This window comes from Pholis gunnellus (assembly GCF_910591455.1).
Source record: "Pholis gunnellus genome assembly, chromosome: 2".
NCBI classification, from domain to species: domain Eukaryota; kingdom Metazoa; phylum Chordata; class Actinopteri; order Perciformes; family Pholidae; genus Pholis; species Pholis gunnellus.
The window spans coordinates 25,755,885-25,777,743 of NC_136536.1; the positions used below are offsets into that span (position 1 = coordinate 25,755,885).

The 21,859-nt window shown below is 42.4% G+C and overlaps 1 protein-coding gene across 1 annotated transcript in view; it reads left to right on the forward strand.

Annotated features, from left to right (window-relative positions):
• The first annotated feature begins 12,673 nt into the window (after positions 1-12,673).
• Positions 12,674-21,859, forward strand: part of plch2a (phospholipase C, eta 2a) — a 69,756-nt gene continuing 60,570 nt past the window's right edge. Inside the window, 2 exon segments of the mRNA XM_079180983.1 lie at positions 12,674-12,881; positions 19,169-19,315. Of these exon segments, the coding sequence (XP_079037109.1) occupies positions 12,680-12,881; positions 19,169-19,315 (349 nt within the window). The 5' untranslated portion in view covers positions 12,674-12,679.

Sequence of the window (21,859 nt, forward strand, 5' to 3'; positions counted from 1 at the left end):
ACCCCGGAACCACAACATTGTACTCTGGTGAGGCGCATGTGTTCTGGGAGGCACACTATGCTAAATTAGCTTAGCAGGAAAACAACAGCAGCACACAAGCTACACACTTTCCCTGCAGTGTTTAGCTGTTCCCTACTGATTCAAACTAAAGCAATCACAACACAATCCAGACCATAATTCTTGCTTTGTAAAAGAAAACAGATACATGAACGGACAATGCATATAGTCAAAATCAACGTAATTAACACAATGACAAGAACAAACTCACAAGAACCAGTCACATATATTTATATGACAACAAAGCATGACAAATCAATCCAGCAAACCTGAGGAGCTAATACACGTATTCCACTGAAACTGTTGTAACAAATATGATACAAATGGCTTTACAGGGTGAACAGCAGCTTTGGTAAGAGAACTGCTTTGTTTTTACATCTGCAGTAGCATTACTACTGTGTTAATTTGTTTTGGTTAATATTGTTCTCTCTGATGTGAATACTATTTGAATGGCTCGTGCTCTTCAGTGTTCGGAGACCTTTATGTAATTAACATGAGCAATACTTTCCTGGAAAAACGTATTGTATACAATCCTATACATGTCTGCTGCCATCTGGTGGATTTTCAATGCACTGCAGGCAGTAGCAGGCATTTCAATTCCATTTCCAAAATGGCAGCCGTCATGACGTGACTCGTTCCGTTTTCGGCAGGGTAATCGTTGCTAATTTTGAAACAGTTACGGTAAGAATAAAATTTATAGTGTTACTAATATTTCAATATGAATATTTACTGTATTGAAGCAACCTATAATTAATTAATGTTTCATTATTTTTTTACAGTAAAATCATGTTGAAAATATAGGTATCAAATATGAGACAGCAGGTACATAAAAATAATTCACCTGTAAATCCTTGTATTGTATTTCATCATGCAATCTGGATTATGCCATATCACAATGCCAAATACACTGTTTTGATCATTTAATTAAACTAATTAAGGTAGAAATGTCATAGTAAGATATGAGTGGAAATTTATGTTTTATATATATATATAATAACAAATCCTTGGCTATCATAATCTCTTGTTATATTGCTTGTTTTAAAAAAAGAAACTCAGAGTAAACAATTTTTTTGTTTTTACTTTTAGATGGCAAAAAGGTAGTGTTGTGGGACATGTGTGACGACCCTCTCTGCCCTGTCTGCCTGTTCGTTTGGCTGCCTTCCTTGCAGGTGTGGCAGAGGGTCGTCAGGCAGAGTGGAAACACCTGAGGCCATTAGCAACACTGGCCCTGTGTGCCAGAGCACCCAATATAAAAACATTCTGGACTCTCAGTTGGCTTCTCAGTTGTTCCAAATGTTCAAAAAGCAATGAACATCATTTGTTATTGTTTGTAAAGTAAAAATTGTTGTGATAAATAAATTGCTAAATATGCCTGATGTAGCAAATGTGATACAAAAATATCAAGATATCAAAGATATCATATAGGTAAATAAAAAAAAAATATTTCTTTTCTTTTTTTTGGACTAAAGGTCCAATAAACACTTAAATATCAAAAACTCTGAATTTTTTGAATATTATTTGATGGTTCAGGCTTCACAGGGTTTTAAAGACAAAAGTCCATCCTCCTTTCTTTGTTAACAAAGAGTTGACGCGGTTGTACAGAACATCGGTGCGGTTCAGTTCCAGTCAGAGGTCCTCCTGTGAACACTCAGGTCTCAGCAAAAGTTTTCAAAAGCACCGTAGCTTGTACGTGTCCTGTCGTGCTATGGTGTCTTGTTGCTGCCTTGGTTAGCAAATCTAGCGTAGCTCCAAACACCCAAGACGCTCAGTCGCTAATAAAATGCATTCTTAGCCATAATATGTGCAACGCTTCTCTGACGCTGTTAGTCAGAAATAGTGTTCATACATATCGTTTTCCTGGCCGGGTCACAGCTGGAGCTATGGGGTTGTCCGACCCTTTCTTATGATGTCCAGCTTTTCTGGAAATGTCCTTCCCCAGAAAGGTGTTGCCAGTAACTCCCAAATCCGTTTCTCCTCCTTCAGCCATTGAGTGTTAAAAAAAACAAAGCTACAGCAAGCAAAACGCTAAAAATGTCATGTCAATGTCATAACTTCTTATATATATATATATATATCTTTCAACTTGAACTACTCTAACTGTGATCAGCTGTGATCAGCTGTGATCAACAGCCGTCGTCATCAGAAACAGACGTCGCTTCACGTGATGCAACTGAGGAAAGGACGTCTCATCTCTCTCAAAAAATATTTCCTTGTTTCCTGTCTCCTAGCATGGTTTCCTTGCGTCTCTCCATGCATCCCTGGCAGGAGGGACTAAGACACAAGGAAAGGACACAAGTGAGGGAAACGGGGATGCAATTAAGAGACTTGGGATGTACCCGATGACTATGTCCACTTCTTATATACAGTCTATTGTGTCAATAAGGTGTAGGTCCAACCACGACCCCCCCACACCAGCTTCAGGGGCTCCTGGATATCGATTTGCCAAGTAAATGAAACTCAACGGGACGGGTGAACAACATTCTTCCAAAACATTCCCTCATTTGGTGTTTTGATGATGATGGTGGAGAGCGCTGTCCAGTATGTGGCTCCAGAATCTAACAGAGGTGTCATAAGGTCACGGCACATGATTCACATTGTGGCCATCATCAGATCGTTCGGTGAGCCACTGAGACCTTTTATGGACAAGAGGATCGTTGTCTTTTATTATAAACTACAGAATGATACGCTAAGTCCTTGGCAGAGCAGCAGATACAGCAGGCAGAGTTAATCAGAGTCAGGAACAGAAGGCTGGTGGGTTTACCGGAAGTCAGGCAAGACGGGTAGACCAGGGGCAGGCAGGGTCGGTAACAGGAGATCAGTCCGTGAGAGCGTGCTGGAGAGTCTGGCTTTGAAAAGCAAAGAACAATCTGGCAATGTGTGTCTGGGAGGCAGGAGTCTATATAGTGGCTTGATTAGTGAACAGAGACAGGTGAGTGAACAGGTGTTAGACCAGGGGTCGGCAACCCGCGGCTCCGGAGCCGCATGCGGCTCTTCGGCCCGTCTGCTGCGGCTCCCTGAGGCTGTGGCTCCCTGAGGCTACATCCACACTAATACGTTTAATATGAGTTTTAACAAACAAAAACTATCTCCGTCCATATGGCGCTTCAGCATTGTTTTCGAGATCCAGACTTAAATGCCTGAAAACGAATATTACGTGACTATTCACGTACACTGGGCATGCAGTGGGTGCCGGTCCTACTGGTTTTCAAACCTACTGGTTTCCTTCCGTGCGTCTTGTGTTCGTGTAACAGCAGCAGCTGTTTTCTGCCTCTGTTGCCAGATTCGTCACACATTCACAAACATATTGCTGGAGATCTAAAGGCCACATCTCATATATATTGCGGGGATTACGATTGTATAAGTGAGCACTACATCACAGCCACGTATGAAGAAATACATTGAAGAAAATATATTTATGGAAAGATCGCATCAACCTGGATTCGAACCCTATCAAGCAAAATGTTAGTTTATACAAAAACGGCCGTGCTACGCGATTTGCCACTTGCATCTTACGCCGCACTGCGCCTTTCCTTGTAACTTGGTGATCATGATTTGCAGACCTCCGCACTCGGTTCGCCCTCGGTAAACTATCAATGGATGAATCCAAAAGAAGAAAAGTCACGGAGGAAAATAGAGAGTTTAATTCTGCGTGGACGTATTAATTTGCTTTCACTGCCAACGATGCTGGCTTAACTGAATGCTTGATATGTGGCGAGAAATTTGACATCAAATAGCTTTTGCGGCTCCAGACGAATTTTATTTGGTGGAAAATAGGGCAAAATGGCTCTTTGGAGAGTAAAGGTTGCCGACCCCTGAGTTAGACTGATGAGGAGGGAGTGGCTGACAGGTCGAGTGAGGAGGGTGTGGAGCTGAACTGTGACAACATGTGTAGTCAGGTTTTCAGCCAAGCTAGCGAGGCAATAGCAGGTCGACCGTTCAACCACTTTTTTGTTTATTAATCGACATGCATGTCCCCCAAAGATGAATCCTACTAACTTTGGATATTTCCTGACTTTCTTTATTCAACATCATCATCTGGTCAACATTTTAACTAGTCCAACACATGATATTCCCATCAGTCTTTAGCTGTGCTTAGCGCATTTGCTCACTGCTGTGCCTCAGAGAGTCACTAAAGTGTGTTCAGACGGAGATATTTTTCTTTTTAAATTATTTAAACTACTACTAATTTAAAAATGAAAAAAGACCAAACCTGCAAACCTCATATGACAACTTTGTGACATGTCGGATTTAGTTGGTGCATGCACTTTGTAACGGATCCACATTCTGACTGCTGAAACCTATAAACACAATAAGCAGTAATAATGCTAAGCGCACTAGGGCATTATGAACTCCAGTCTGGCCTTAATATGATCTGTGGCCACGCAGAGGTTGATGTAATATCCCGCTCCTGTTATTTATAGCTACCAAGAGGGAGTTGATTACTCTTTCTGTTTTTTTTCTTTTTCTCTCTCTCCATCTCTCTCTCTCTCTTTCTCTCTCTCTCTCTCTCTCTCTCTCTCTCTCTCTCTCTCTCTCTCTCTCTCTCACAGACACACACCTACACACACACACACAACACAAACTGCTTCTCTTTCCATCTTTCTTCTTTTAATCTGGAAACTTTTGAGACTGAGTTTGTTTTTTTTAGAGTTAAATCTCATCTGACTATTGGTGCATCTTTCTCTGGGCTGGCTTTCACCTTGAATTGGAATCTCAGTATGAAGTGAGGCTGTTGCGTGGTTCCACCCTCACACTAATCCCTTACAGCAACCACCCAAGATGTGGATTCCTGTGCGCGCTGTATCGCTTTTGGAATCAAAGACTGGGTTCTGTGACCCTCCTGCAAATGCTCTTCCATTATTATGTTTCATTATTTCTCCTACCTGCTGGTTCCGACTTTACCAGTCTACAGGGAGGGATTGCATTCGTTACTTAGCCTGCAGGATGCCCAAATGAGACCAAATGATATAGCAGGTCATGGCGGAGGAATACAGTGAAGTATCATTACGTGGATCTACCTGTATTCTCACACGCTGTAGTGCCTGAGGCTACTTCATAAACTTTGCAGTCCAATCATTTACCGTGAACAAACCATATTGTCCTCCTAGTATGACATTTATTATTCTGTCACTAACAGAGAATGTTAGATAACGGTAGTGAACATACTGGTTCTTTTTCTTTGTGGGGCATGCTGCTCTGTATCTTTAGCTGTGGTTGATGGTCTCGCTCGTTGAAAAGCAATGGAACGTATTCATTTTTTGCAGTTCAGGCAGTAACAACAGATACACATTTTGTAACTGACAGCACTGAAGACATCACAACTCAAAATGTGTTCTACCAAATGATCGAGAAGACCATTATAGGGTTAAACATGAAGTTAAGTGTGCCGTTATGGTCCTGAATACAGTTTTTTCTACACAATTATCCATATTATTTTGTGTTTCACACCAAATCAACACTGGATCAAATCATTTTTGACGTTGTTGTGATAACATTAAAATAGCACAAAATAATAGCAGGGGATATATAAAAATATGAAACAAAACTACAGATATATTGACAGATGGGTGATTGATTAGCATACAGACCCTGACAAAGCATTCAATCATTTCTTGACTAAATCTATAAATGTGTACAACCTCTTTGATGAGGGTCAAGTGACTCCCTCTAGACTTAGATTATATCCCCTTCACATCTTCAATTGTAATAGTGTTGTGGACACACCAGACTAGAATTAAACACACCACTATAGATAAATATACTGTTTATATAGATCACTTCATGGCCAACTATAATAATGACTATTGTGGCTAAAGGGGCCTTCAGCATTTCAGCACCACGGCCAGCACACCTCCACTGAGCCTGAAGCAGAAGCTAGGCCACAGCAAACAGGTTGCTCTCTGTAAATAGTAAGTGCATGACAAACTGCTGAGATCCCAGAATCCCTCGGGGAGTGTTCCCACCGCTTGTCAACAGTAATAAGACCTGAAGGTCACACAAGTGTCTCCACTTTAATGGTCAAAGTGACGATGCCCCCTCACTGACTGCGTGACTCCAGAAGCAGTTATCACTATCACAGACCGACAACACAATGTAAGGAGACATGTCCCCCAGTCAAATTAGCCACCTGGGCTTTGGCTTACTTTCAAATAGCCTACTTATACCTAATGGGCATTATACAGTCTACTCTGCTGTGTAGGATTATGACTTGATTTATTGTCTCGAGGTCCAAAGTGCTCTTGAGGTCACTGGTGAGGTCCAGTAGTTCAACTTTTGTTCTACTAATATACTGCAATGTTGTAATTTTACATAGTGGAAGATTATAAAACAGACATCTACTGTCTATAGCTTGGCCATATTCTATATTTTCACTTGTTGGAACATCCACATCCAAAATCTTTACATTTTTTCTTCACATTTCTTGTTATGCAATTTCACATCTTGTAAAACCAAGGGGAAATAATTATTGGCCAGTTCTCAGATGTTGTACTTATTAAAGCGACCTGGGCCCTATTCCTCGTACGTGGCTAAGTGAGTTAGCCGGATAATTTCCAGGATGAGATTACATAAGTGAGGCTTTTCGGTTCCTCGAAGCAAGTTTGGAAAAATCACCATAGCAACGCATCCATAAGCCCAAACCTGCTCCAGAGCAGGCTTGAGCTAGATCCGCTGGATACGCTGCCACTCCCCCGGGGAAAAGTGTCAGCTCCCTTCCTCAGAGATCCATCGATGAGGAAGCGATATTAGTCAGATTAGCGTTTTATAGGGATGGAGTTCTTCGAGATCGCCAAGATCCGTTATCACATCATGATGACTTCCTGTACGAGCGCTATCAATTCTACCGACAAGGAAGCATTTATTTAAAGACCTTCTCGAGCCGTACATTGAACACCACACGCCATCTACTGTCTCACGGACTGTATCACAGCCTCGCGCTTTTTTGTGAGTGGTTCATGTTTGTACAGTGTCGGTGACGTGGAGAACATCGGGAAAGCCGCTGCATGCCGTGCTGTTCATAACGTTTATTTGGCGATTAAGAAACTTATGGATGTGTTCATTACATCACCATTGCACATATTGTACTGACTCACCATTCTAAATAATGTTTGTGTGCTTAGTGTTTACTTGCTCCCGTGTCCTCTTGATGGCTGGTTGAACTACATGATGGTTGAAAGCACTCATAATGATATGACAGTATTATTAGTACACCATAGATATCATTATTGTAGAACATGATTAAGGTGGACTCATGATAAGAATAGAGAGAATTACACTTAATTTATTTTTACTGCTTATTATGAATAATACACACACACTGATCCGCCCATACACAGATTCACACACACATATTCAAACTCCTATTCTATATGGTAATTTACACATACATGTATATACACACATATATATATATATAGTACATGATACATACGTGCATACACCTACATATATCCTCATAAGTATCTATTAATTCGTATCAGTTAGATTCTCTTTGGGCTTGTTTTTATCTACTTATTCTGAAAGAGTTGATATAATTATTTTCGCTATAGATCTCATTGGATGATGCGTTCCATTAAGCCTAAAAAGAAGCTCTTTCTTTGCGTTTATTTGCCGTTGTACTGTTAGAAAATCATGGTTTCGGTGATCGACGCTTCCCCCTTTTGAAGTAGGACGGACACGCGCAACGATCCTGTTGTCTGACATCTAGTTCAAATTAACGAGACTGTTTGAGCGGATCAGCCTTTGAGGAACCGAGATAGCCTGATGTCAATCATCGAGTTAATTTAAGCTGGATAATAGGACATTTGATCGACTTAGTTCAACCACGTACGAGGAATAGGGCCCTGGAACTTTCATTTTGTGTTGATTTTGGCGGTCACTGTGGACAAAAGACATCGTGTTTTTGAGCACCAGAGTTCCTTTAGAAAACCTCTTGGTTTACTGCAGCAGGGTCTGCTTCATAAGCAATTTAAAGTTCCTCACAGTAAGTTTAACAGTTCCATTGAGGACAATGGAGTTTTGCTGGGCAAAATTACATTCCGGAAAAACAAACAAAAAGAAAATATATAAAGAAGGCATTGTACCAGCATTTACCAGTGTTGGGATATACAATTCAAAGAAAACACTGGGTTTTTTTTACTGTTAACTGTATGAATAATATGACAAATTCAAATAAATAAAACGTTTTGATTGTTTGTTTTTTTGTTAGTATATGGTTAAGTTTCTGGAAGTGGGGGGTTGGGACCTCATTGCCTCATTCATTAGCATTTTTTTATATACATGACGTATTACAACATATCCCATGAGTAGCAGAAGCGCTGTCACGGTCTCCCAGGAGAGGTTGATAATTGGTCTTTGATAAAACGATTTTATTATCAAAATATTTTCATTATTTTTCCCCCCAAAATGGAGAAAATATCTTTGATAAATTACAGTGAACAATAAAAGCTATTGGAAAGGCGGGACTATGCGTTTAGTGTTTAAAGGACGTATTTCAAGCATAAAGAGAGAATAGGCGACTGTTTTTTATCGTAGTTGTCACATTCCCCATATTCTAACGCGTGCCCGAATGCGACACGGATGTGTGCAGGTGCGTGCTACCTGAGTAATGAGATCCAGCAAAATGTCCCCTTGTGATTTCACGTATTTCCGACGTGTTGCTATTTATGAACCCAATTTAAGACTCCACTGTAACATATCTATTGTTAATACCTTCATTATTGTTACATGAATGTTACCCTGAAGCGCTTTGCCGCTTTCGTTTTTCACTGTTTTTAATGAGAGTCCAGAGAGTTGAGTTGTTATGCCACAGATCGCGAGTTTCCACGACTCCGCTCATCTTTGGTATCTCAATGACAATTCGTCGAAAATTCTCATTTACGCCACTTGGACCCGGGTGCTAAAACGACACAGTAAACCCAACTTACTGTTTGAGGACTGCGGTTTAAAATGTCTGCCTCGCAAACGAATGAAAAAATACAGATCCCGGGGCCATGGTAAGTTTTTATTTGTACTCCTTCCCTTTGCTTTCATGTCCACACATGCGTTTCCTGTCCTCTGCCAATGATTTACCAAACTGCTTTAAGAATTCCGTCAGCTGAGTGAGTCCCTTCTCGTTTGCGTATGCGTCTGAGATAGTGACGTATGCAACTCATATTTTGTTCTAAAACGATCTTCTCATTAAATCGGCACTGAATTGATCCATCAAGTAGCACTTATTACATTGAAATGTTAGCTATATGGTTTACAATCCTTACCATGCTCTCTCTCTCTGTCTCTCTCTCTCTGTCTCTCTCTGTCTCTCTCTGTCTCTCTCTCTCTCTCTCTCTCTCTCTCTGTCTCTCTCTCTCTGTCTCTCTCTGTCTCTCTCTCTCTCTCTCTCTGTCTCTCTCTCTCTCTCTCTCTCTCTCTCTCTCTCTCTCTCTGTCTCTCTCTGTCTCTCTCTCTCTCTCTGTCTCTCTCTCTCTCTCTCTCTCTCTCTCTCTCTCTCTCTCTCTCTCTCTCTCTCTCTCTCTCTCTCTCTCTCTCTCTCTCTCTCTCTCTCTCTCTCTGTCTCTCTCTGTCTCTCTCTGTCTCTCTCTCTCTCTCTCTCTCTCTCTCTCTCTCTCTCTCTCTCTCTCTCTCTCTCTCTCCTTGCAAGGTGTCATTGTAGAGACTTTGTTAACGAGCTCTTGTATCAGATGAATGTTAACAAAGATATTCCGAGTTGAAGAGTGCACCTCGACGATTCAATGATGTGCTGCAGTCAGTGGGTACAGCAGCGGGTGTTGTCATGATGCATGGGGGTCTGGTTCGGATCCCTCCACACAGTGTTAGGTGAGGCGCTTCATTATAGAGAGCACAGTGGGAAGGTAAAGGTTTAACATCCTGCATTGGAAGTTGTTTAAGCTTCAGCAATGGGCGGAAGTTCCAAATTAGAGGCAACGTTCAGGATTATTACTGTAGCAGGGGGAAGGGACAAACAGATACACGTATATATCATTTGATTTAAGATGATCTAGCTGACTGGTTTGGTGACCCGTTGGATGTATTACCTATGGGCATTGCTGCACATGCAATGTAAGATAAACTGTGGTTGTATGGAAGTCAGTGGCCGTAAATATATACATGACACATTTGAATCAAATTGACATTTCAATTTCTCTTTGTGTGTGAATGATGCATGACTCCATTATAAGCTTTCAAAGCAATTACTGCCAAAATTAAAATGAAAGCTCCATTTACAAATAATTAGGTTTTGTATACTCCTAAACACAACACTACCACAGTGACAATGATACGTGGATGTGAAGTGGTCTTGTTGTTTTCTTTAAATGTTTTTCTTCTGCACAATATAACTAACCAGGAACCGTTGTTTCATGTCACCTCGCTCGGCTTTGCCCCTCCTCTTCTCTGTTAGGGAGCATCTCTGTCCTTCAAAAGCTCATGGCAGTCCAGCGTTAGCACTGCACACTCAGTGTTTCACGCCGCCTGTTGGTGTGTTGGTGGGCACAGAGGTGATCGGGTTTCTGTAGAGCAGAACTTCCTCTCATTGTGTGTGTGTGTGTATGTGAGCCGTACCCTGGCTTCTGCTGCTGCCGCCTCGCATTTAACTTTGGGCTTATCGGTGAGCGCATCATTTTTCTGTATTTGACATCCTAAAACCCAAGTCAGAATGTTGTGTTCAAGTACATGTGCTGTTACTTTTAAGGAATTTCAAGTAATGGCAATACTTTTCTACTACTAGTTTCTACTAATACAACTACCTTGCTGAGGTACAATGATTACACAGTGGTGGACTTCAAATTTAGACACAGCATACATTGTCTTTTCTTTACAATTCCAGCATTTTGATTCTTTTTCCAATACTATTGTATTTGTCTTAAGAGTTTTAAACCTGCTTTCTTTCTAATGTTCATCAGATTGTATAGAAGTCTATGAGATCTTGATTTATTACCTCAGTAAACATGAGTTTATGGTCTCAATCTCTAGTTAAGTCTTCTTCAATACAGCATGATGTTCATTTAGTAAATGATGGTCCATTTAGAGTCAAACAGACCATAATGCAGGGGATGCTTTAGGGCGGGGCTACACGGTGATTGACAGGGTGGGCGTTGTCTGGTCTGGGAGTTGTCTGTGTTTTTCTTGGAACTTTAACCCTTTCACAGTGTGTTTTCACTTCATTAGAGTTCATTGTAATATTTGAGTCTTTTCTTTGCTCCACCCTCTCGTGTCACTTCTGGTTCCAAAAAAACAAAACGGCATAGCTACGGCCAACATGTGGAACTCGAGAGTTCAAAACTTAACCCACAAACCAATGGGTGACGTCACTGACTAAGTCCACTTCTTATATACAGTCTATTCTTTTGAGTCCCTTCCATTGATTATTGGCTCACGTCCATAATGTGATGTTAAATGCAGTTTTCTTAAACCCCCCCCAAGAAGTTGTGCTTTGCCTCTGGTTCTCTGCGGTGGACAGATTTGTGTTGGCTCGTTGTCAGACTGCATCGGCTCCGTTAGAGAAACCGTTCTATATTCAGTGCCTGGCACCTTGTTTTGTCAAGCAGAGATCCAGGTCCTGAGGCCTGACACCGTTTGACACCGCTCCACGTGCTCAGACTCCAGAGTCGGCCTGAAACTCTATTTTCAGTCCACAGCTCTGCGTGGTTTCGGAGGTGGTGTTGTGATGGGAGTTTTTCAGCAGCCGGGGCAGATTTGACAAATGCATTGAAGGTTTGTTAGTCATAAAAAGGAACATAGTATATCGGCATCAACATTTGAGCACAGGGGGAAATAATGAGATGCTCGTGCAGTTAAATGATTTAGAAACAGTCGGTTCCAATCGGTACTAATAACGTAGAGCCAGATATAAAGAGAGGGTGCAGGGTAAATGAGGAGAGGATTGTTTCATGTGGAGCTGGGCTGCAGACAGGTGTGGGAATATCAGAGCTGCGTTGGCCCGGAGCCCTCCGAGGAAACGCCTTGTGACATCAAACGGACTCTTTAATTGGTCCTGGAGCATGAAAGAAGCCAGGTCTTTATTAGGGCTCTATCGTGTCCTACCAGCCTCCCTGTCCCTCTTTTTCTCTCTCTGGGTCATCGTGTTTCACTCCACACACGTAGCAAATCTCCTCGGCCCGGATTACTGCTTCGTAGGGATTTGGGATTTCCGCCCAACACATGTTGCACAGTTACCGTGTCTGTTGTACTTCCATGTGTTTTCTGCTCTTCCACCGGTCTTTGATGAGAAGCCAATCCGTTTCCAGCACCGCTGATGAAGAAATAAAGAAGTGATGGCACAGCATGAAGAGAAATTGTGGCTCTGAAAACCTGCATCTTTTTGGTCCGTGAGATGGAAGGAGACTCGCAGTAAGCAGGTTTGCCGGGGCAACGGCAGCACAAGATTATTGACCAACTGTTGATACCATTCAGAGGCTGAGAGGAATTCTTCCCTTTGCTTTTTTCATTTACTCCAAAGTACTTGAGGTGGATGTGTATTTTTTGCATCCGTAATTAACTCTAGAAACATTATTTTCCTGAAATGCAATTAGTTATTTTAGGCAGAAACTTGTAATCTCAGTCATTCTTAATGGACACAACCAAGAGGAGCAGTTTTTTCCCCATCGGCTCGGTGTCTTCAGCCCTGATGTGTTCCACCGCCACCGGAGATAAGCCCGGACCTCCGCCCAGAGGGGCTTTCTCCCCAGAGGGGGACGGGGACAAACCGAAGGAGGTGGCTGAGTGTAAGAGCCAGCAGCAGCAGCCCCCTCTGTCCCACGCAGTGGAGGAGCTCTTCTGGATAGGCAGCAGCATTGTGGCCTTCTCCAAGTGGAGGCTTGGCTACGTGGGTAAGCTCTGTCAGATAGTCTGAGTAGAGTTCCACTGGCTGATATCAGAGATATCAGCCTTTAGATGTGTGTTTGAGGGTGAGATCACAAGGTTTTATTTAGATCTGACAGCTGTTGTTGTTGAGGTGTTGGGTCATCGCTAAATAGAATGTTGATTAGAGAAGTTAAGAGACTCTCTGCCTTGATATGTACCATTAAAGTGTTATTGGTCATTTCTGACAAAAAAATCCAAACTTTTCTATTTTTCATCAGACAAAGTTCTGTCTTCATTGTGTTAGTGCAAGTGTTGAACTACCTGCTCGCTTTCAGTACTCGGCTGTGAATATTTTGCAACAAAGCTATTTAAAGCAGCAGTGATGCGAATCTGCTACAGTAGCAGCACTTTTTCCAACAGATGGACGCAAGCAGAGGACCAACTACCAGGGTCCTATCGACCCAGGGCAGCGTGTGACAGTAAACTGTTGTATAGCCTAAGATGCTATAAGATATTTTATTGAGTTAAATGCTGTGAGTGAATTTGAGTTCCCTCCAATAAACCGTTACATAGTGCATATGTCTAGGGCTTTTATTGTGAAAGGTAGTAGTCGATGAGGACAATGAGGGTGCCATTCCTTCCCCCAACTGTCAAAGTGTCTTTGTGTGTTTAACCTTTACACCAACATCAGTGTTCATTAGGTTGCCACTTTAACGTCAGCTAAACGGCCATCTGCACCATGGAATGACCTTTGTTTGTGTGTGTGGGGGGGGGGGGGGGGCTGCGACATATGGCCTCCAGACAATCCCTCTGGCTTAATTTGGTGCCCTGACCTGACAGTAGCTGGCTGATTCGGCTCGGCCCACATCGTGGCTGTAGCAGCAGGTTAGCCTGCCACGTCACTGAGGTGACACCCGCTCATCTCACCTGGACTCAGCCACCTCATAGCTCTCCTTATATGCCAAATATATGTAAAAAAAAGTAAAACGGTTTCAAATGTTTGACTCACAGTGCCTTTGTAGCTCTGTATAGCGTAAGCCCGCCCACTTTCTAGAGGTCCAATCAAATGCCCCAGATTTGATCTAAATGCCTCTTAAACCATCGTCACTGTACAGAAGATGAAGACTGCTAATGCTGTTAAGTACTGCAGCGATGATGTAGGTCAGCCCCTTACATGGCAACCGCGTCCTGCCAGGAAGTTCAGGTCGGGACATGGACAAGCCTGAACATTAGTGTTGACTATAACGGGTGTGGTTGAAAACATTTACATTCCTCACCAAACATATTAAGAGTTTGAGATGTGAAGGCAGTATTTCCAAACAGAGTGGTTCTTAACACTTAAGTATTAAGTCTATGTTTCAAGTGGTGTAACATTTTTATAGTGGGACCGGAGCATTTTGGCACCCTTCATCAGGGTCTGACCTTTCCCTCACCCTGCACCTTGAAAGTAGGTGAAGTTGTGCCCGAAATCCTTATGCTGCGGAGTACACAAGAGTACGCCAAGTTCAGGACAGACACAGAATAATATTATTCAGATCATCTAATTAGCCATAATCTGAACTGGCTAACCATTTCTGCAATGGAAAATAATTTCATGATTCAAATTATAATCTCCCTCATGTTATCTACCTCTTGGGTAGAATATCTAAGGGCAGCCATGAGTTTGCTGTTTCTGTCCATTTTAAGTTAATATCAAGTGCTACCTACCTTCACCATGATTCATTTGCAATAGCCATCATCTGTTGTTAAAAATGTAGTTATTGAATGTGATCTGGGGTTTTGCAGATTGGGCCGTGTTGTTGTTTTCTTTAATCTCTGTAGTATTAAGTCATAATTAACTGGATCAGATGCAAAGTTATTAACAGTGCTTTACGTGGTGGTTGCATTATTGAATGTGTTAAAAGTCCATGCTGCTAAATCAGAAACAATTTAACATCAGGTTTAGTAAAGAAAACATCGTGGTTTGGGCTAAAAGAACTACGCCTGTTACATGAAGTGTTACATAGCCAACGTAACTGAAAATAGATCCGCCTAGACTTCTGCTTTCATTGGGACACGGACTCCGGTATCCTGGGTGAAAGTCTTGTACTTTTAAAACATCCTGTGAGAAAGGATGGATCAGGCGCTCCACTGCGTTGTTCAGATGAAAATATTGTCTGTCAAACTATTTGCGATTTAAATGGGCACAATATTGCACATGCACCACTCTGAGTGTGATCTCCGTTTGAGATTTGTTGATTAGTTAGATTAGAATTAATCACTCTCGATGAGACTCTCATTAATGGAGCTGAATACCCAGTTAACGTTCAGTGTTTCTCCACGTCCACTCATGCTTTAAATCTGATGTTGTAACCACGGCAACGAGCCTAGACCCCCACAGTACTAGAGAGTACTGCCTCTCTGTGCCTCATGCTCCACTCTCTCTCTCTCTGTCTCTCTCTCCACACACAAAAGAATGCACTGATTTGACTTTGGGTGTTGGCTGATACAGAGTAGCATGACGTCCATAAGCAACAAGTTCCTCAAAAGTCTTCTAGTCCAATGAGTTCCTCAAAGGGTTCTGAGTCCAATGAGTTCCTCAAAGGGTTCTGAGTCCAATGAGTTCCTCAAAGGGTTCTAGTCCCTGGGGTAAGTTCTTGCAGTCAAAAGGGGCCTTAAGGGTGTAGAGAACCAAAGAAAATTGCCTACAGGACCAAACTGTGTGGACCAGCTGAGGATTTGTGAGAGTGAGGGATCCAGCCTAGACGTGGGATCAAAAGGCAACCTGTAACCTAGAGTCAGTCTGTGGGCACTTTCTAACACTAGCTAGTACTAATGACTAGATTTGATCAATACAATCTTTTATTTCCTAATCATTTGAATAGTGTTTTTTGTTGTTGCAGATAATCACTATAGATGACAATAACCACAAATGAAAGGATAACTTTTATATTTTGGACGGTTTGCACTGACTTTTGGACGGTTGAAATGATTTTTTTGGGATGGTGATAATAAATAAATAAAAATTGTCTGGAGCCTTGGACTCCAGTTGCTATAACAAAGCAACTAAGGTCTGTATCGGCCGATGCATCTCAGCAGAGAAACATGATCAGGTATCCAATCAGTGACTCAAAACAGTGATATAATACCTAAATGTGACCACAATTACTAAAAAGATGTCAGATTGCCGTACTTTTCACAATACACGTTCATCTTATAGCCAAGTGATTTACGTTGATGTGGTTTCTAAATTACTTGAGCGTATGAAATGATCAAGAATGAAAGAAGAGAGAAGTAGAGAAGTTGAAACTCTGGCTCCTTTCTCACCAAACAGCCGACTCATCACGGCGTGAGGTGGGTGTGAATGCTGGTTTGCAGATTTCAAAATGCTGTAGAAATGGTCAGACCCCCCCCCCCCATCGACCATCAGACAAGCAGCTCAGAAGACACATTACTCAGTGCTTCTTTTGCTCATCTCTGTCTTTGAAAATGGAAAACCTGGTCAGAGGTCTTAAGAGCTAAATGTTGACGGCCACAATCTGCACTTTCCTCCAGTGTTTCATAAAGTACAGTTTAAGTACTGCTACTTTTCCTCGAATATATCAGTGGTTTAGGATCAAAACGCATCTTTACATATTTAGTATTTAGATTTCAAAGATGCTCTGATTAGCCTGCTCTGCCCAAAAGGACTGCTTTCATTTATAGAACACAGAGCACACTGTATCAGGCCAGTGTTGTGTTGGCTCGTATTGTTATCCTAACATTGCTCTGGTCGTTTGTGGAGTTGTGCACTTTGCTGATTTGCTTCTGAGCAGGAGTTCGATAGCAGAGGTTAGCGGAACAAAACTGAACTACATTAACAATACCCTGAGGGGCGGGCTCTCCACAGCCGGCCAGAATCAATGCTCAGTAAAGGCAATCCATCACTGCTGGTTTACTCACCCACACAGCAGATAGTTTTGCATGTAGCATTCAGGTCAAATGAGTCAAAATGTGATCCAGGTTATAACTGTCAAGGTCCCATTCTCAGTGTTTTCAGCCTCATCAAACCTGATGAAAACCATCTGAACCCCAAACAGTTTTGGGGTGTTTTTGCTCGAGTCACATTTCACTCTCTGTAAGTCCTGCACCTCTATGGAAACAGCACAGTCATGGCTAGAAGTAGAGGGAACTCAAACATTGTCTTTTGTGCAGCATAACACAGATACAATGCCATAAATCCTTAAGAAGAAAGTTGGAAAGAAAGAAAATTGGAAAGCACTGGAATCTATATATCTAGCATATCACCACCTGCCCACAAATGTTAGCAATGTTGAAAACCTAATTGGAGGCTCTATGTTATATATTTATTGAACAATTTTACAGCCTCTCCTGTCCTGTCTGCTCTGCTCTGTGTGTTTTTGGTCACGTGACTGTTGGTCACAGGTGAACCAATCATGGCTTCCTAGTTACACTGAGAAGTGCAGAATTTAATGTTTTCTACAAGATCTGGTTAAAGCAAATGGTTTGTTCGGGGCGAGATTCTAAACGAGACATGTAGAACAAAATGTTTTTGATGAAATATCAACATTTTAGGCTTCGTTTTGGTTGCTTTTTAGATGGAAGCGTTCGTCACACATGATGTGTTTAAGGACCATCACAGATGAAAATCTGACAATAATGACGGCTTTTACAGCTCCTGGATGTGATAAACAGTGTAGTTTTAGTTGTTTAAAGAAAATATGCCTTTCAGAGTTAAATTCATGTAGTGTTGATACGATACGTTTGACTCTTAATGTAGGGTAGTGGAATGAAGGCTAAGAACTTCACCCACTCCTTACAGTGCAAGCTCAAAACATGCTCCATCTCTGCCTGTTGTCTGGATAAATTCAGTATAGCGTACATTTCCACTGCACTCAGTCCTTCAGTACAACAGAGTCCTGTCATACTCAACACAATGTCTGTTCGGGCTTTAGCAGGTTCAATTTGAGCATTTTCAGGAGTTAAGTATGTAATCTTCTCTGCAGCTAAGAATATTTCAAGTCCTTCACTCATCACAATTTTTTTCTTCGATAGATATATATCACGAGACGATATAAATCTCATCTGCTCAAGGGAGTGAGCAACAAGCCTCTTATCTGGGGCTGTCAGCGCGTGGAAAACCAGGGCTAAGATCATGTATCCTAATACATAATTCAAAGCATTATTTGTCGGTATGTTGTCGCTCATGACCCCAAGGAAGTTGAGAAGAGTTCGGTTAGGTTTCATTCCTACCGAGACGCGTCACCCGCAAAACATTTGTTTTCCTATGGGACGGTGCGCCCTGCGTGCCCTTCTGTCTTACACCGCATGCTGCTTTTTAGACACGCATACAAGTTAAAACCTTTTACTGCCAGAAGTCAATATCACACTTGACCGAGGCAGCCAATCAAATCAAGCAAGAGGCTACTTCACCTTTTTCTCCCTATTATTTATGTTTCATCACCTGGTTGCGCAAGCACCAGCTTTAATTGAAACTTATGTAAATCCTTTCTCTAGAGTTGAACTATTTGAGCTGCTGAGAAACTTGTGCTCAGCAGCAGACGTGTTGACAGTCATGTGTGCTGAGTTGGCCTGATTTCCTGCATGTTGCGTGGAAATAGTTTGATAGGATGTGACACACCGCTTGATGATTGATATTAGGGCCACATGGGGTGTAACCGCTGCCCAGGGGCATGTGTCTGTCCTCACCATGAGCTTCCTGTGCAGGAACTTTCAAATTCTGCCCCCAAAATAAAGGCAAGGACAATGGCTGTATTTTAGGTGCCACCGTTCGTCTCATTAAAGCCAACCTTATTTCCTAGGTGTTGGTTTGTTACTAGAAGGTATAGAATCATTTCAATTAAATGTAGGCCACTATAGAGATCCTCGCATCTAAAAAGAGCGCCTGGTTTTATTGATTTCCATCGTACTTGTTATGTCATAGTCCACAGTGTGAAGTAGAGATCTTGTTAAGGGGCTTTTGGTGGAGAAATTGCCTCTCGCTGTCGCCATCTTCTCTCCCTTTCTCTTCCTCCCACGGGACAAGCAGAACCCCTGTCAGCGGTGACAGGCATATCCAAAGCATTTGCTTTGCATTGCCGTGTGTTCATGTGAGTGTATGAGTAAATAACCGTGGTCAGAACGAGAGCCCAGATGGAATTTTGTGGAAAATTGCTCAGACGCTCAATTTGTTGAATGAACATGTCACGTATGCACATTTATTTTTATTTTTTTCAGTTGCACTGCACACACCATCAGTTTTCCCTTTTGACAACTTTGCAACCCTTCTTTTCTTTTTCTTCTCCTTCTGTCTGGCTTGTTCTCTCGCCTCCAGTGGAGAAATGTATGAGCTCCATGCAGATGGGGACCCAGATGGTGAAGCTCCGCGGCGGCTCCAAGGGACTGGTGCGGTTCTTCTTCCTGGACGAACACAAGTCGTGCATCCGCTGGAGGCCCTCGCGCAAGAACGAAAAGGCCAAGAGTGAGTGTCTTCTTCTTTGTTCTTCCAGTCACCAGGGAACAGCATATCAAATGTCTCTTTAATCCTGAGGATACTTGTGTTCATGGTTCAAACCTATGGAAAGCTGTTTATTTCAGCTCCCATGTGACGGGCAGAGGGCTCATTCAGTGTTGCCGGGCGTCCCATGAGCATCCTCTGAATCTTCATGTGTCGTCTTTCTAAGATGCTCCACCTAAACACACGTGTACGCATTTTCTTGCTTTTATTCAAAGGAAATGGTGACTCATTAATGGAAGAAAACATGCCCTCGCTCCGGTTGTTTGCTTCCTCTCTGTCTGATGTGGCCAGTAGCTTCTGTTAGCAAACAGTGGATACATTCTAATGCTGTTGAACTGATGCCACTGAGTCCATTTGCTGCCTTTGAATCTACTTGTATTATAGTTTGAGCATGTCCCAGGTAAATATTTCCATAATTTATTCACCAAAGGAAAAACACCTTCACTGAGTCTACATATTGGTGACCCGGGACAAGTCTTATTCAGCTGGTATTCAGCTGGCTCTTTTAGTTCTTGCTCCTAAACATTCCCTTTTTCTGTTCTTTAGACCTGGACATTTATTTCCTCCAGCACTCTGTATGAGCAATGAGCAGAACCAAACTGTTTCCCGCAGTGTTTTAGAATAAAGGGAGGCAGCTCTGGGGGTCTCATGGGGACTTAAGGGCTCAGTTTCCTGTTGCTCTCCCTCCTCTGTAGCCCTGGATGTAATAAGCTTCTTAAGTCGACTTAATTATTCATCAGCTTCAATCTGCCCAAACAGTGTCTTACACACACTTGCCGCTTAAATGAAAATGACAGGGGAGGGGGGCTTTCTGCAAAGATGCTGAAAACCAAGTCACAGAATTGATGCTATATCTCAAACCTTTTACGGTTGGATGAGTAAAACATGAACTCAAATAGTGCAATCTAGACTTTCTTCAGCTGATTGCATCTGAGAAGCGCCATTGTTTTTTTGGTGTGAAGGCACTCCTGTTTAAGCTGCTTTATCACAGCGGAGCGGGGGCCCTCCTCACAGAGCATTTATCTTAATCCAGCTTCCACACACATCGGATAATCTGACATTCAAGTAGGAGTGATGCGCTGTCTTCTCTTTGCTCTGCACCTGTAAATAGATGGTGACAGAGTCGAGCCTTCTGTTGAGCAGACGAATGCATGTTCCCAGCGTTTAGTCCCACCCAGAAGGACACTGTGTGTGTGTGTGTGTGTGTGTGTGTGTGTGTGTGTGTGTGTGTGTGTGTCCGTCGCCTGCATTCTTGACAGGTCTCCGTCACTGAAGAAGAAGACTGTTGTCTGGCAGCTCTCTGTGAGGCGTCTCACTAAGCGCACACTGGGACAGACTGGCAGACAGGAAGCACTGCAGGCTTCATGTCTGCTCTCACACTGACGGCTGTCCTGTGTATCTGGCAACCACATTTGTCCTTTCTGTCCCAAAAAATAACCAACACATCCAAAATGTACAGTTTGAGCATGAAAACCAGCTACAAAGCCCTTACAAACACAGTTAGTGTTCATTTGTGTTTGTTTGGTCAGCTGTTTTTAAATTTAGTCAGAAGCCATTTTAACATGAACTTAGATTTAGGGTTTCAAGTCAGAATCCACCTCACCAGCTTTGGTCTGAAAAAACATCGGTGTGTTTTTGATGTCAAAGAATTTTAGTAAAACTTCCAGACATGAAAGCATGTCCCTCCCTGGCTTACTGTTGTGACAGGAAACGCGTAAACATGCAGACTCAGATATCCCCCTCTTAGTCCTTTCATGGAAACTTTAGCAGTAAACTCATTGATATGACTGTACTGCATTGAAACTCATCAATGCTGGCGTCAATGTTGACATTTCTCACCAAATGTATTAGCGTACGGCTCATGGTTTGTGTTAAGTTAACATGAGCAGTCCTTTGGTAGTTGTCTAGCAGAAATATAAGAAAGACCCAGCAAACGGCAAAAAGCAGTTTGACTGGCCAACAAAAAGTCTGTTTTGTGTTTTCCACTCTGTCTGATCAGACCCTTCACGTGAAGCCACATGAATTAAATAACATGACACTGAGGGTAAAGGTTGCTCAGTGAACACACAGTTTGAGGATCCACCACGAGCATTTTAGCATTTAGCCAGACCCAGCATGCACCTGTTGGTCACGCAACATCGTGGGTGGGTTTTATTTTGGTCACTTAGCATGCTTGCTAGCTGGTGCATTTTTTTACTTTGAACAATGATGGATTCATTTGTGTACAGGAAGCTGCAGAAACTCCTGTTTTGTCTTTAACACGTGAGCTGCTGTTGTGCTTCTGTGAAAGAAGGTCACTCTCTGATCTTTGGAGGAGGCCGGAGATCCGCTGCACTGCCGTTGCTTTCTGAGACGCTAGATTAATGACATCGGCCTATTTGTGTCGTACAGTCAGCTGGCTTTGTGTCCGGCCGTCTGTTGTCAGAGCAACAGCGAGAGCTCGGACATTTGATTCTCTGTTTAGGCTTTTGTTTTCTTTAACAAAGCAGGAATTATGGTCTGGCAAAA